The 13,012-nt window shown below is 42.6% G+C and overlaps 3 protein-coding genes across 10 annotated transcripts; all 3 read right to left on the bottom strand.

The window, feature by feature from the left end:
* Positions 1 to 2,952: 2,952 nt before the first annotated feature.
* LOC117129912 lies at positions 2,953 to 3,461 on the bottom strand. The gene is made up of 2 exons (XM_033283139.1): positions 3,231 to 3,461; positions 2,953 to 3,171 (listed from the first exon to the last, which is right to left on the bottom strand). Exons 1-2 carry the CDS (start codon positions 3,459 to 3,461, stop codon positions 2,953 to 2,955), a joined length of 450 nt encoding a protein of 149 aa, XP_033139030.1.
* Positions 3,462 to 5,265: 1,804 nt separating this feature from the next.
* Positions 5,266 to 7,928, bottom strand: LOC117129911. The gene is made up of 8 exons (XM_033283137.1): positions 7,559 to 7,928; positions 7,278 to 7,484; positions 7,110 to 7,199; positions 6,908 to 7,015; positions 6,581 to 6,835; positions 6,156 to 6,500; positions 5,775 to 6,074; positions 5,266 to 5,676 (listed from the first exon to the last, which is right to left on the bottom strand). Exons 1-8 carry the CDS (start codon positions 7,871 to 7,873, stop codon positions 5,596 to 5,598), a joined length of 1,701 nt encoding a protein of 566 aa, XP_033139028.1. The 5' UTR covers positions 7,874 to 7,928; the 3' UTR covers positions 5,266 to 5,595.
* Positions 7,110 to 11,444, bottom strand: LOC117125670. Of its 8 annotated transcripts, XM_033283136.1 has the most exons (5): positions 10,871 to 11,443; positions 10,717 to 10,746; positions 10,462 to 10,633; positions 8,739 to 10,368; positions 7,110 to 8,648 (listed from the first exon to the last, which is right to left on the bottom strand). In XM_033283136.1, the coding sequence occupies exons 3-5, from the start codon at positions 10,488 to 10,490 to the stop codon at positions 8,019 to 8,021; spliced, it is 2,289 nt and encodes a 762-aa protein (XP_033139027.1). In that variant the 5' UTR covers positions 10,491 to 10,633; positions 10,717 to 10,746; positions 10,871 to 11,443; the 3' UTR covers positions 7,110 to 8,018. The 8 variants fall into 8 exon arrangements, with proteins under 8 accessions (XP_033139027.1, XP_033139026.1, XP_033139024.1 ...); XM_033283135.1 differs by having other exon boundaries at positions 10,462 to 10,525; positions 10,599 to 11,444; XM_033283133.1 differs by having other exon boundaries at positions 8,739 to 10,525; positions 10,599 to 10,633; positions 10,717 to 11,441.
* Between the last annotated feature and the right edge of the window lie 1,568 nt (positions 11,445 to 13,012).

Below are 13,012 nucleotides of genomic sequence, written 5' to 3'. Positions count from 1 at the left end.
GCGATCCGAACACTTCACCGGATCAGTCAATCGGTAGGAGCGACGGGCGGTGTGTACAAAGGGCAGGGATGTAGTCAACGCGAGCTGATGACTCGCTCTTACTAGGAATTCCTCGTTGAATACCAACAATTGCAATGATCTATCCCCATCACGATGAAATTTCAAAGATTACCCGGGCCTGTCGGCCAAGGTGTGAACTCGTTGAATACATCAGTGTAGCGTGCGTGCGGCCCAGAATATCTAAGGGCATCACAGACCTGTTATTGCCTCAAACTTCCTTGTCCTAAACGGCCATAGTCCCTCTAAGAAGCCGGCCGTGAAGGGATGCCTCCACGTAGCTAGTTAGCAGGCTGAAGTCTCGTTCGTTAACAGAATTAACCGGACAAATCGCTCCACCAACTAAGAACGGCCATGCACCACCACCCATAGAATCAAGAAAGAGCTCTCAGTCTGTCAATCCTTACTATGTCTGGACCTGGTAAGTTTCCCCGTGTTGAGTCAAACTAAGCCGCAGGCTCCACTCCTGGTGGTGCCCTTCCGTCAATTCCTTTAAGTTTCAGCCTTGCAACCACACTCCCCCCCGAAACCAAAAACTTTGATTTCTCATAAGGTGCCAGCGGAGTCCTAAAAGCAACATCCGCTGATCCCTGGTCGGCATCGTTTATGGTTGAGACTAGGACGGTATCTGATAGTCTTCGTGCCCCCAACTTTCGTTCTTGATTAATGAAAACATCCTTGGCAAATGCTTTCCCAGTTGTTCCCCTTTCATAAATCCAAAAATTGCACCTCTGACTATGAAATACGAATGCCCCCGACTGTAACACCCCCGGACCGTACCAGGCCGGACTAACCCGGTACGTCCTAGGAGCGCCACAAGTATAGCTCACCGTACCTGTTCGACCAAGAATCAAGAACAAGTCAAGACTCTCGACCAATCCGTTCCAGTTTGCTATGACCTTGATGTCATGGCCTAAGGCTTCACAACCCGTACCTCAATCATCGAGTTGTGTCGACCCAGACAAGGTCTAGTATCATTTAACACACAACTACGAATATAAACATACATTTTATTAATAATAGGTAGAAAGCGTTTTACAAAACATTACAATACAAAATATCAGAGTTTGAGCTCACGGCCTAGTGTCAAAATGAAAAGAATGTAATTATACATTCCAAAAGATAGTCCGCTTATGCTTATGCCACTTCCAATCTACACCGGCCGCTTTCCGTTCCGCTGCGCCCTAAGCTTCCTACCTACGGGTTACCTGCATAGTAGAAGAGGGGATGAGTAATCGGAATTACTCAGTGAGTTCCAAAAATAAACAACAACGACCCCCTTCAGCCCATGCCCCAAACACAATCAACAATTGGTTAGTAAACAACACAGCAGAAGCAACAAACAAACAAGCAAGCAAGCAAGCAAACAAGCAATTACTAAACAAAACAAATGGTCTCACCACCGAGGCCTAACTACACAAAAAGAAAGCTAGACTCGATCCTAGACTCGATCTACACAAACAAAAATTCGGATGACACACATCCTGGGATCCCAACACATCGGAGCCCTAACACATCTCCATACTGAACACTCCCGATCACAAACACAACAGTCACATGGTCGGAAAACATCATCTCCGGGAATTAGGCTTCTCCCAATCTAACCCGGGCCGCATCGTCATGCAGCGCTTGTCCATGGGCGCGACCCACTTCACGTGACAAGCCATGGAGAGTAGGTCACTCCACCACTAGAGAATTGGGTATCGCCCAATCTAACTCCATGGTCTCGAACACCTTCGGAGAATTAGGCTTTCCCTAATCTAACCCCAAGATGGCCCATGCTTTAGTCTAGATGCCACACAAACAAGAAACAAGCGTGAGGGAGCTCCACCTCTAACCTCCACGCAAATCTAGACTCAAAGCATAACAATCACTCGCCCTAGTCTAGACAAACACACACACAAACACTACTTTAGCATGAGGGAGCTTAACCTCAAACCTCGATGCACCTAAGTCTAGACTAAAACTAAATAACTAAGCGAGTGACAACTAAACAAACAAACAATCAATCACACAACATGTATGCATGCAGCACACACTTTCCCCGGGGCCCTGCAGAAAATCGATTAACTATGCCCCGAGTCTCCGTTTAAGACCCGTTGGTCAAGCTCGAACCTGCATACAAAACACACACACAAGAAACACACAGGAAACCCACCTTGGCTACTGGCTACAAAGACTATCCAGCACCCCTAGCTATCTCCCCAAAAACGCTAACTAAAAATTACCCGAAAACACTCTTTTTTCTCGGTTTTCTCTCTCTAACTCACCACTCTCTCTCTCTAAGGTAAGCTCTCACGGTTTTGAATGAGAAAAATGAAAGGGAGGGGTCTGGTATTTATAGAAATGGAGGACTGAGGCTGGGCTGGACAAATGGCACACATGCATGAGGAAAAATGGACACATGTCCCACTACGAAACATCCGCAGCAAGTAACCTTGCTTCCAGAAGGTTTTTACCTTTCTCCCCAAGTTTTCCCGTTGCTTGGTCGCCAAGTCTCGTCTTCTATAAGCTTCATAACTTAGTCGCCAAGTCTTCTTCCAGCCAATGAGAGTTTGCCACGCGTATCGCTCCGTCACTCCTCCGAATCCAATCGGTGGTCGCCATGTCATCGCGTCTTCACTTTCTTCGCCATGTCAACAACTTCTAAACCTCTTCTTCAAATGAGAAAACTCATTCCTTGATTTACTTATACAATGCTTCTCCTTCTTCGGTTTCAAAACGTCGATCTCCTCTTGCTCGGTTTTTATCGATTTTCTCGTACCGGCATAAAACTGTCTTTCGACCATGACCGTTCCTCGTTTCGACCATGACTAAGGTCAAGGTCTTTGACTTTTCTACTTATGAGCAGGGTCATTACATTCTCCCCCACTCATTAGAATTCGTCCCCGAATTCTAAGGTGCTGATGACGTCGCCGCTTCATCTTCGAAGAACTCTGGATAGTTCTGACGATATCCGTCTTCATCTTCCCATGTTATCACCAAGCGGTTTTGTCTTCCCCAAAAGACTTGGATTTGAGGAATCTCCCTATTCTTCAGCTTCTTCAAACGTCGTTCCCCGATGCTTATCGGCCCTTCTGGATATGTGAGATTTGTCCTCAGCTCTGGGATTCTCTAAGGTCGATAGAATCAGGATCTCGAATGTGCCTTCTCAGCATAGATACATGAAATACAGGGTGTAAATTCATGTCTTCTGGCAGCTCTAGCCTGTAAGCTACTTCTCCTACTCTTCCAATGATCCGGTATGGACCAATGAAACGAACTGCTAACTTCCCGACTTTGCCGAAATGATCCTTTCCTTTCTGAGCTGATACCTTGAGATAGACCATATCTCCAACTGCAAATACTACTTCTCGCCTTCTTTGATCTGCGTACTTCTTCTGTCGATCCTGTGCCTTCTTCATGTTTGCTCGGATGACTTGCAGCTTCTCCAATGTTTCTTCAATGACTCCTTGTCCGAATAATCTTCGTTCTCCAACTTCCGTCCAACATAGAGGTGTTCAACATGGTCTTCCGTACAATGCCTCGTATGATGACATTGCAATGCTGGCGTGGAAACTTATGTTGTAGGAAAATTCTATCAAAGGTAGATAGTTCTCCCACGTAACTGACCAATCGAGAATACACAAACGTAGCATATCCTCTATTGTCCGGATGGTCCTCTCCGTCTGCCCGTCCGTTTCTTGGTGAAATGCAGTACTGATGTGCAACTCCGTACCCAACGCTCCTTGCAATGTTCTCCAGAATGCTGCTGTAAATCTTGGATCTCGATCTGAGACAATGTTTGCTGGTACTCCGTGTAGCTTCACAATCTGATTGATGTAAAGTTCCGCCAATGTCTCTGTCTTGTCTGTTTCTCTGATTGCTAACAAATGTGCTACCTTTGTCAGCCGATCCAGGATAACCCAAATTGCATTGTTTGATCTTCCTCTGGCCACTGGTAATCCTGTGATTAGATCCATGGACACTGAATCCCACTTCCACTCGGGAATAGGTAAGCTTTGAAGTAACCCTCCTGGCACTTGGTGTTCGGCTTTGATTTGCTGGCAAACTTGACACTGCGCTACCCATCTTGCTACTGACTTCTTCATTCCTGGCCAATGGTAATATCTCCTCATATCTCTATACATCTTGGTGCTTCCAGGATGTATACTCAAAAGTGACTGATGCGCTAACTTGAGAATTTCCTCCTTGAATCCTCCCTCCTTTGGCACAGTGATTCTTCTGTTGAGTAGCAATGTTCCGTCTTCTGCCATATGATATCCACTAGCATTTGGCCCTCCTTGCTCTCGTAGCTGCTCCATGATGATCTTCAGGTTCTCGTCTTGCTGCTGCGCTCCTCGAATACGTTGTATCAAACGGGCTTGGTTCACGGCTTATATTCCCAATGGTTCACTAGATTCTCCTTCCAGTGCAGCTAAAGTTACCTTCATGAATTCGTCTGATCACTTCTCCAAATCTCGCTCTGAGTCTACTACAGCTCTTCGTCGACTCAATGCATCCGCTACCACGTTTGCTTTTCCTGGGTGATACTGAATCTGAATGTCGTAGTCTGAAATGAATTCCATCCACCGTCTTTGTCGCAAATTCAGATCCGCCTGAGTGAACAAGTATTTAAGGCTTTTGTGATCCGTAAATACCTGAACTTTCTCTCCATAAAGATATGAGCGCCATATCTTTAATGCAAAAACAACGGCCGCCATCTCCAGATCGTGTGTGGGGTAGTTCTCCTCGTGCTTCTTCAACTGTCTTGAGGCGTATGCAATGACTCTGTCTTCTTGCATTAACAAACACCCTAATCCTACCCGCGATGCGTCAGTATACACAACATATGGCACTACAAGAAAAAAGGGTATTCTTAGCGGCTGAAAACCGCTATCTATAGATACCATAGCGATATTGCAAGCGCTATGTCATCGCCCGTTATAATAGGTCGAAGACTTTAGATAGCGCTTTTTCGCGCTGCTATCGTATTCCGATATACAATAGCGGGTTATTAATGCTATCATATATTATATAATAGCGCTTTATTAACGCGATCAAATATTATTAAATAGCGGTTTTAAAAAGCCATAGTTAATATTACCATAGCAGTTATATAAGTGCTACTGTTTCTATACTCTTTTAAACTTCGTTTCGTTATTTATAATTATATATATTTTATATATATAAATATTTTTAACTATTTTTAGAAACATAAATTTCAGATTTAGAAATAGAAATTTTATTATAATAAAGATACACTCATTTTTAAGTTCAACATTACATGAAACTCATAATTATGACAAAGTACTAAGACAATTGAAAGTTCTCAATTTCACAACTCATCACTCATATGAAAACAACCTTATCAGTAGGCCACGCCACTGTGCTCCCTACTGCATCACCTATGACTTCAATTTCAGAGTTTGGTCTCCACACTCGTGCATCATCCATTTTGGAAACCTCTACCATGACCTTAGAAGCATTGGGACCTAAAGGGATGAAATGAACCTTGTCTGCTGGATCTGTTGAAAACACACGACCCCAAGCTACTGTCTATCCAGAGTTATGACAGTCCAAGAGAGCACACTTCTGTCTACCAACTTTGTTGCTACTACCAGTGCTGTTACTAGTACTCTGAAAGACCAAAAAAAAAAGTACGACACAACACAATCACAATAACATCACAGAATTGCAACATATCGATGACAAATTAACTGGCATCTGAAGCTTACCACGTTAGGTTTCTTGGTTGATTCAGCAGTTGTATCAGATAGTCGTGCCCTATCAATTGGCCAAGCAATGATCTGATGTAGTGCATCACCCATGTTTGACATTCCAGGCGCTGGTCTCCATAAGAAAGCAGAATCTTTAACAACTACTTCAACTTTTATAACTGCAGCATTCGGTCCAAGCGGAATATCGTTCACCAATTGGTTAGGTTCAGTTGACACCAGTACACCCTCAGCAATCAACTCATCTTCTACATTCCAGTAATCAAATATTTGTACCCTTCCTACTGATGCATCCATAGTCTAATAATCATCCCAAATGAATTCTATTAGTAATCGATTTTCAATGTCAACTTGAAAATAACACAAGAAATTTCAGTTTACCTCTGACCCGACAGTGTTAGCATGTTTTGAGAAGTCAATAGCATCGTCCAATATTAACTTGTCGGATGGCCATGCAATTTTAACTCCTACAGCTTCAGCAAGTGTTCCAATACTTGTAGTTGGTCTCCAGACACATGCATCTTCGACTGCTACAGAGTTGACAATTACAGCGGCCGCATTAGGACCCAGAGGAATTCGACCAATCTTATATGTGGGTTCACTTGAGTAGTATTCTCCTTCACCTACAACCACATCATCAATCGAAATCCAATCCAGTATCTGGCACCTTATTCCTCTCTTGCTACCATCGCTTCTTTCAGAACTAGAAACATCATCTTTATGTGTCTTAAAACAACAAAAAAACAAGTAAGCGTCATATTGAAACACCAAGTACAATTAATTGTACAAGTGTATAAGAAAGTTACCTTTTTGCCAGCTAAGTCAATAACAACATTTTGCAACTTTTCAAGCTTGGTTATTAATTCCGCTTGAGTAGCTTCAAGCTTCTGGACATGTTTGTCTCTAGCTTGTAAGTAAGCCATCTTCGTAATAGTGGCTCCTCTGCCCATCCCCCTAACTCTTCCTGGTCTCTCTTTTCCGAGAACTTGACTCACAGCATCTTCACCAATGTTATCCGAGGAGTTAGAATCTATTTCACTGTCAATTGTCTTAATCTTTTCCTGCAAAGAAAAAACAAAGACATTACGAAATAGTCTTGATCCTTAACTAATAAGAATTCATAATATACTTACAATAGTTTCAGCGTGTGCTTCATTCACGGGTCTCCCATCTCGATACGTATGTCCTGCTACCCAAACCTTAGTTCTAGTAACTTTCTTAGGATCATCGCTGTTTCTTTTCTACAAGTTCGATCAAAAAAAGTTCTTGTAACTTTCTTAGGTGCAAATAAAGTAATTACTTTTCTCCCAAATTCAAAGAATTAGACAAACATACCATCTCATGAGCTAGGCGACTCATGCCTTTTCGGCTTGTTGTGTGCGGAATTTGAATCTTCCTAAGTCTCCTGTATTTATCACTTTGTACCTATTAACACAACCATCAGATACCATAACTTTTATCTAAAATAAATCGTATAAGTAATCAAGCATCATTAACTTTAACCTTAAAATCTTTGGTGCACCTAGCTTTCACCCAACTGTTCCAAGCAGAAGAAGATTGGATGTTGCTAGGCTTCATTTTCTGTATCTGAGCCTTGTTTTTAATAGCACGGACTATAGAAGTCAGCCTAGATTTCGAGGCCCTCCACAAGCAACCCATCTGCTTAAACACTGCATCTTTTTGCCATTCCTCTGTCAAGTTGAACCTCCCCTGTCAAATATTGAAATGTTAAACACTAAAATAGTTTAAACTAGTACTCCAGCGAAAAAACTTATAAAAATTACCTGAATCTCTTCCCATAAAGCGTCTTTTGTTGTTTCTTCGACGTGTCTCCAGTCATCTAGCAATACTGGCACATGCTCCCTCACAAGAGGACCAAGAAAGGATGAGAGTGTCACTGATCCACTACCGACATGCTCACCTATGGAGTTGAACTCTACATCTACCTTGTCCTCTGCATTTTTGGCCACTCTGCGCATTTTAGTTAGACCCCTTGTCTTCCTCGTTTTGATCTCGGATTGCTGTGTCTGAGTGTCATCGGTGTTGGACACTCCATTGCTAGAAGCAGGGATGGGTTCTTCATACAAAACGCAATGCATTCACTAGACAAATATCCCTCAGCCATACAAGCTTCGGGTCGTGCAAAATTCTTGACATAAGCTTTTAGAGTCTTCATATATCAACATACCAGAACATATAAGTTAGTCTATTTATTGAAAGTATACGACAAAGACAAAAAAAAATTTACCTCTCAAACGGATACATCCATCTTAAGTGGACAGGGCCACCCAAGCGTGCTTCTTTAGCTAGATGGATAGGAAGGTGAAACATAATGTCGAAGAGTGATGGTGGAAAAAATCTCTCCAACTGGCACATTGTTTCTACAATCTCAGATTCTAGAGTCAGTAGCTTCTCTGGATCAATAACTCGTTGGCAAAGTCTGTTGAAGTAGTTGCAGATACGATTGACAGCTATCCGAGGTCCTTTAGGCAATAAACCTCTCAATGCCACAGGAAGAAGGTTCTGCAAAAGAACGTGATGGTCATGTGACTTCATGCTGCCGATACTGGGAGGATCCACCGAGACACAGTTGGATATATTTGCACAATATCCATCGGGGCCTCTAAACTTGGATAGCCGTCTACAGAATTTTTTTTTCTCTTCCTTGGAAAGCCAGAATGCAGCTGGAGGCAAATAAGTTCTCTTCCCACGCTTCTCTGGATGTAAGTTGCTCCTGATTCCCATGTCTTCTAAATCTTTTCTTGCTTTCAACCCATCCTTTGATTTTGCATTATTCATAATAATAGATAGTAGTGCGTCTGAGACGTTCTTCTCGACGTGCATAACATCTATGTTATGCCTGACAGGCATTTCCTGGAAACATTATGTAGAGTTAATTATCAGAAACAATTTAATTAGCTTACATAAATTCAGAAAGTTAAAATTAATTGTAAAGCAGAATACCTTCCAATATGGTAAGTCAAAGAAGATAGACTTTTTTTTCCACCTCCATAAATCATCATCTTCTTCGATTTCTTCAGCTGTTGCAGCTTCATCATCGTCATCTTCTGCTTCAGCCCTTTTACGCTTCCCCTTTTTAGCTAATGGTCTTCCAAAATCATTTCTAAATCCTCTAAGGCTGTCAAATATTTCTTTCCCACTCTGAATCCTCTTTGAAACACCAGACTCCACTGTGTTGTCAAACCAACCCTTTCTACGTCTGTAGGGATGACCAGGCATCAGTCGCTTCCTGTTGCCCATATATACATGTTTCCTACTAAACTTAAGCCATCTATGCGGTGTCTCCTTCCCACATACAATACACGCTTGCTTCCCCTTAACTTTGCATCCAGCTAATGTCCCTAAAGCTGGGTAGTCTGTGATACTCCACAGCAGCATAGCTCTTACATTAAAACTCTCCTTCTTAAAGGCATCATAAACTTCAATACCTTCGGTCCACAAGTCCTTGAGGTCCTCTATCAGGGGCTGTAGATAGACGTCAATGTTGTTGCTAGGTGCTGTTGGCCCAGGTATCAACATCGTCAACATAATGTTCTCCGCTTTCATGCACTGAGTTGGCGCCATATTGTAGTTAACTAGGAGAACCGGCCACGTGCTGTACTTGGTGTTTTGGATCGAGAATGGATTCATCCCATCAGTAGAAAGACCTAGTCTCAGGTTTCTTGCTTCAGCAGCAAATTCCGGCCACTTATCGTTTGCCTGAACCCAAGTCAAAGAATCCACAGGATGCCGCATCGATCCATCTTCAGTTGCATTGTTGAAGTGCCAACACAAATCCTCAGCCAACCGTTTCGATCTAAACATCCTCTTGAATCTCTCTTTTATGGGAAAATACCTAAGCACCTTACATGGAACTCCTTTCTTCTCCTCACCAGTGTGCGTATCTCTTTCCCATCTTGATTCACTACATCTTGGACAGCAAACTAACTCCGCATACTGTTTCCTATAAAGGATACAATCATTTTTGCAGGCGTGGATGACATCATAACCAAAACCAAACACCTTTAAGAACTTCTTCATCTCAGCCGTAGACTTAGGCAGAACATTATCTGGAGGTAGCATGTCATGAACTAATGTCATTAGCTGGTCGAAATAGCTCTCTGACATCCCACTCTTGACTTTTATACGGTAAAGACCCATGATAGCAGCAACCTTGGTGTATTTCTGACATGTCGGGTACAGTGGAGTCTCGGCATCATCTAACTTCTTCCTAAACTCGTCCTCTTCTGGCCTCTCAATACCATCAAAATCCTCTGAATTCTGCTTCTCAAATGGTGTCTTGCCATCGCTCGCTATAAAAGCTGTCCTCATCAACTCATAAGCCTCATTTTCAGACGTCTGAACATCAGCTGTCTTATCTGGCCTTATATCCCCGTGCTTACTCCAATATTTACATCTCTTGTACTTCTGATCCATCCCTCTGATGACGAGATGCTCAAAAACTGTCTCTCTTGATTGATGGCAGACATTGCGGCAATCAACGCAAGGGCAGAACATTTCAACTAGATCAGCCAATTGTCTTGATGACGAAAAAACAAACTCAGTTGCACCTTGCTCATACTCGAGACTATTCCTGTCAGATGCACACAAATGAAAATTAATTAAGAAGCACAATTTCGTAAATGGAATAAAAAAAAAGATAAGCAAAACACAGTAACATTTATACCTTGGTAACCAGACCCAAGCTTTATCCATCGCACAACAGCTCCGACCAAATGTATATAAAAACACTAACTTTATTATGCCTCAAGAACAGACAAAGACAACTTATAGAAGAATCAGTATAAATCGGTTTGGTTTTACCTGATAAAAATGTCTTCTATTTTGATTTAAACGACCTGGAAAATAAAAGCAATGATATAATTCAATTGAAACAAAATCAAAAGCTATAGCCAAACCTAGAAAAATACACGACAGATACCTTTCTTGGAAGATCTGAATCTAAAGCTCCCTGCAAAAGAGTAAAAGACCGAATCAATTGGACATGCAACCCTAAATCAGCCACCAGTTAAATAGGAATAAACGATTGGTTTATCAGAAACAAAAAAAAATAAAAATATTATACGAGATTGTACCTACGATTCAGAATCGAAGAACAGTTGTTGGGTTTTAGAGATTCTGGAAAACCATTACGACGAGATAGAAATAGGAGATTAGTTTTTCAGAGTCAGACCAATCGGGAAAATAATTGAGACGAAGAGATAGAGGGGAGATGAGAACTCAGGGGAGATAGATAGAGGGAAGAACCGAAAAAGAAAAAAAATGAATTAAGTGAAATTGGTAAGCCCGGGCAAATGAAAATTTTGTCCGCCTAACTTATTCGTAGCGCTTCCGCACTAAAGTGCTATGTAAAATGACTATTAAAATTCGGCCCAACTAAAGATAGCGTTTACAATTTTATAACCGCTATATAAAACCCACTTACATATTAACCATAGCAGAAACGAAAAAAACGCTATCCTACTCCGCTATAAAAACCTCTTTTTCTTGTACGATCCAACCAAAATTGAAGTCTTGGGCATGGATGAACGCATAACCACTGAATCGGCAGGCACAGTAAGAAACCGGCCTACCGAGAGTGATGTTTCATCGTTCTCAGGTCGTTCTGTTTCCAGAGTACGACAATGATTCTTCCGCAGGTTCACCTATGGAAACCTTGTTACGACTTCTCCTTCCTCTAAATGAAAAGGTTTAGTGGACTTCCCGCGACGTCGCATACGGCAAACCACCCACGTCGCCGCAATCCGAACACTTCACCGGATCAGTCAATCGGTAGGAGCGACGGGCGGTGTGTACAAAGGGCAGGGATGTAGTCAACGCGAGCTGATGACTCGCTCTTACTAGGAATTCCTCGTTGAAGACCAACAATTGCAATGATCTATCCCCATCACGATGAAATTTCAAAGATTACCCGGGCCTGTCGGCCAAGGTGTGAACTCGTTGAATACATCAGTGTAGCGTGCGTGCGGCCCAGAATATCTAAGGGCATCACAGACCTGTTATTGCCTCAAACTTCCTTGTCCTAAACGGCCATAGTCCCTCTAAGAAGCCGGCCGTGAAGGGATGCCTCCACGTAGCTAGTTAGCAGGCTGAAGTCTCGTTCGTTAACAGAATTAACCGGACAAATCGCTCCACCAACTAAGAACGGCCATGCACCACCACCCATAGAATCAAGAAAGAGCTCTCAGTCTGTCAATCCTTACTATGTCTGGACCTGGTAAGTTTCCCCGTGTTGAGTCAAACTAAGCCGCAGGCTCCACTCCTGGTGGTGCCCTTCCGTCAATTCCTTTAAGTTTCAGCCTTGCAACCACACTCCCCCCGAAACCCAAAAACTTTGATTTCTCATAAGGTGCCAGCGGAGTCCTAAAAGCAACATCCGCTGATCCCTGGTCGGCATCGTTTATGGTTGAGACTAGGACGGTATCTGATAGTCTTCGTGCCCCCAACTTTCGTTCTTGATTAATGAAAACATCCTTGGCAAATGCTTTCCCAGTTGTTCCCCTTTCATAAATCCAAAAATTGCACCTCTGACTATGAAATACGAATGCCCCCGACTGTAACACCCCCGGACCGTACCAGGCCGGACTAACCCGGTACGTCCTAGGAGCGCCACAAGTATAGCTCACCGTACCTGTTCGACCAAGAATCAAGAACAAGTCAAGACTCTCGACCAATCCGTTCCAGTTTGCTATGACCTTGATGTCATGGCCTAAGGCTTCACAACCCGTACCTCAATCATCGAGTTGTGTCGACCCAGACAAGGTCTAGTATCATTTAACACACAACTATGAATATAAACATACATTTTATTAATAATAGGTAGAAAGCGTTTTACAAAACATTACAATACAAAATATCAGAGTTTGAGCTCACGGCCTAGTGTCAAAATGAAAAGAATGTAATTATACATTCCAAAAGATAGTCCGCTTATGCTTATGCCACTTCCAATCTACACCGGCCGCTTTCCGTTCCGCTGCGCCCTAAGCTTCCTACCTACGGGTTACCTGCATAGTAGAAGAGGGGATGAGTAATCGGAATTACTCAGTGAGTTCCAAAAATAAACAACAACGACCCCCTTCAGCCCATGCCCCAAACACAATCAACAATTGGTTAGTAAACAACACAGCAGAAGCAACAAACAAACAAGAAAGCAAGCAAGCAAACAAGCAATTACTAAACAAAACAAATGGTCTCACCACCGAGGCCTAACTACACAA

This window comes from Brassica rapa, unplaced genomic scaffold (genome assembly GCF_000309985.2).
Source record: "Brassica rapa cultivar Chiifu-401-42 unplaced genomic scaffold, CAAS_Brap_v3.01 Scaffold0246, whole genome shotgun sequence".
NCBI lineage: Eukaryota > Viridiplantae > Streptophyta > Magnoliopsida > Brassicales > Brassicaceae > Brassica > Brassica rapa.
The sequence above is the reverse complement of the archived record's forward strand: the minus strand, read 5'-3'. Positions and strand labels throughout refer to the sequence as shown.

Excerpts from the sequence above, each read along its gene's own strand:
- LOC117129911 (XM_033283137.1), bottom strand. The coding sequence starts at position 7,873 with ATGCATTGCGTTTTGTATGAAGAACCCATCCCTGCTTCTAGCAATGGA. Across the intron at positions 7,485-7,558 it reads CTTTATGGGAAGAGATTCAG|GGGAGGTTCAACTTGACAGA; the intron begins GTAATTTTTATA and ends AATATTTGACAG. Across the intron at positions 6,836-6,907 it reads AAGCACACGCTGAAACTATT|GAAAAGATTAAGACAATTGA; the intron begins GTAAGTATATTA and ends TTTTCTTTGCAG.
- LOC117129912 (XM_033283139.1), bottom strand. The coding sequence starts at position 3,461 with ATGAAGAAGGCACAGGATCGACAGAAGAAGTACGCAGATCAAAGAAGG. Across the intron at positions 3,172-3,230 it reads AAGACATGAATTTACACCCT|AGAATCCCAGAGCTGAGGAC; the intron begins GTATTTCATGTA and ends TATCGACCTTAG.
- LOC117125670 (XM_033283130.1), bottom strand. The coding sequence starts at position 10,490 with ATGGATAAAGCTTGGGTCTGGTTACCAAGGTATAAATGTTACTGTGTT. Across the intron at positions 8,649-8,738 it reads TTGACTTACCATATTGGAAG|GAAATGCCTGTCAGGCATAA; the intron begins GTATTCTGCTTT and ends TAATGTTTCCAG.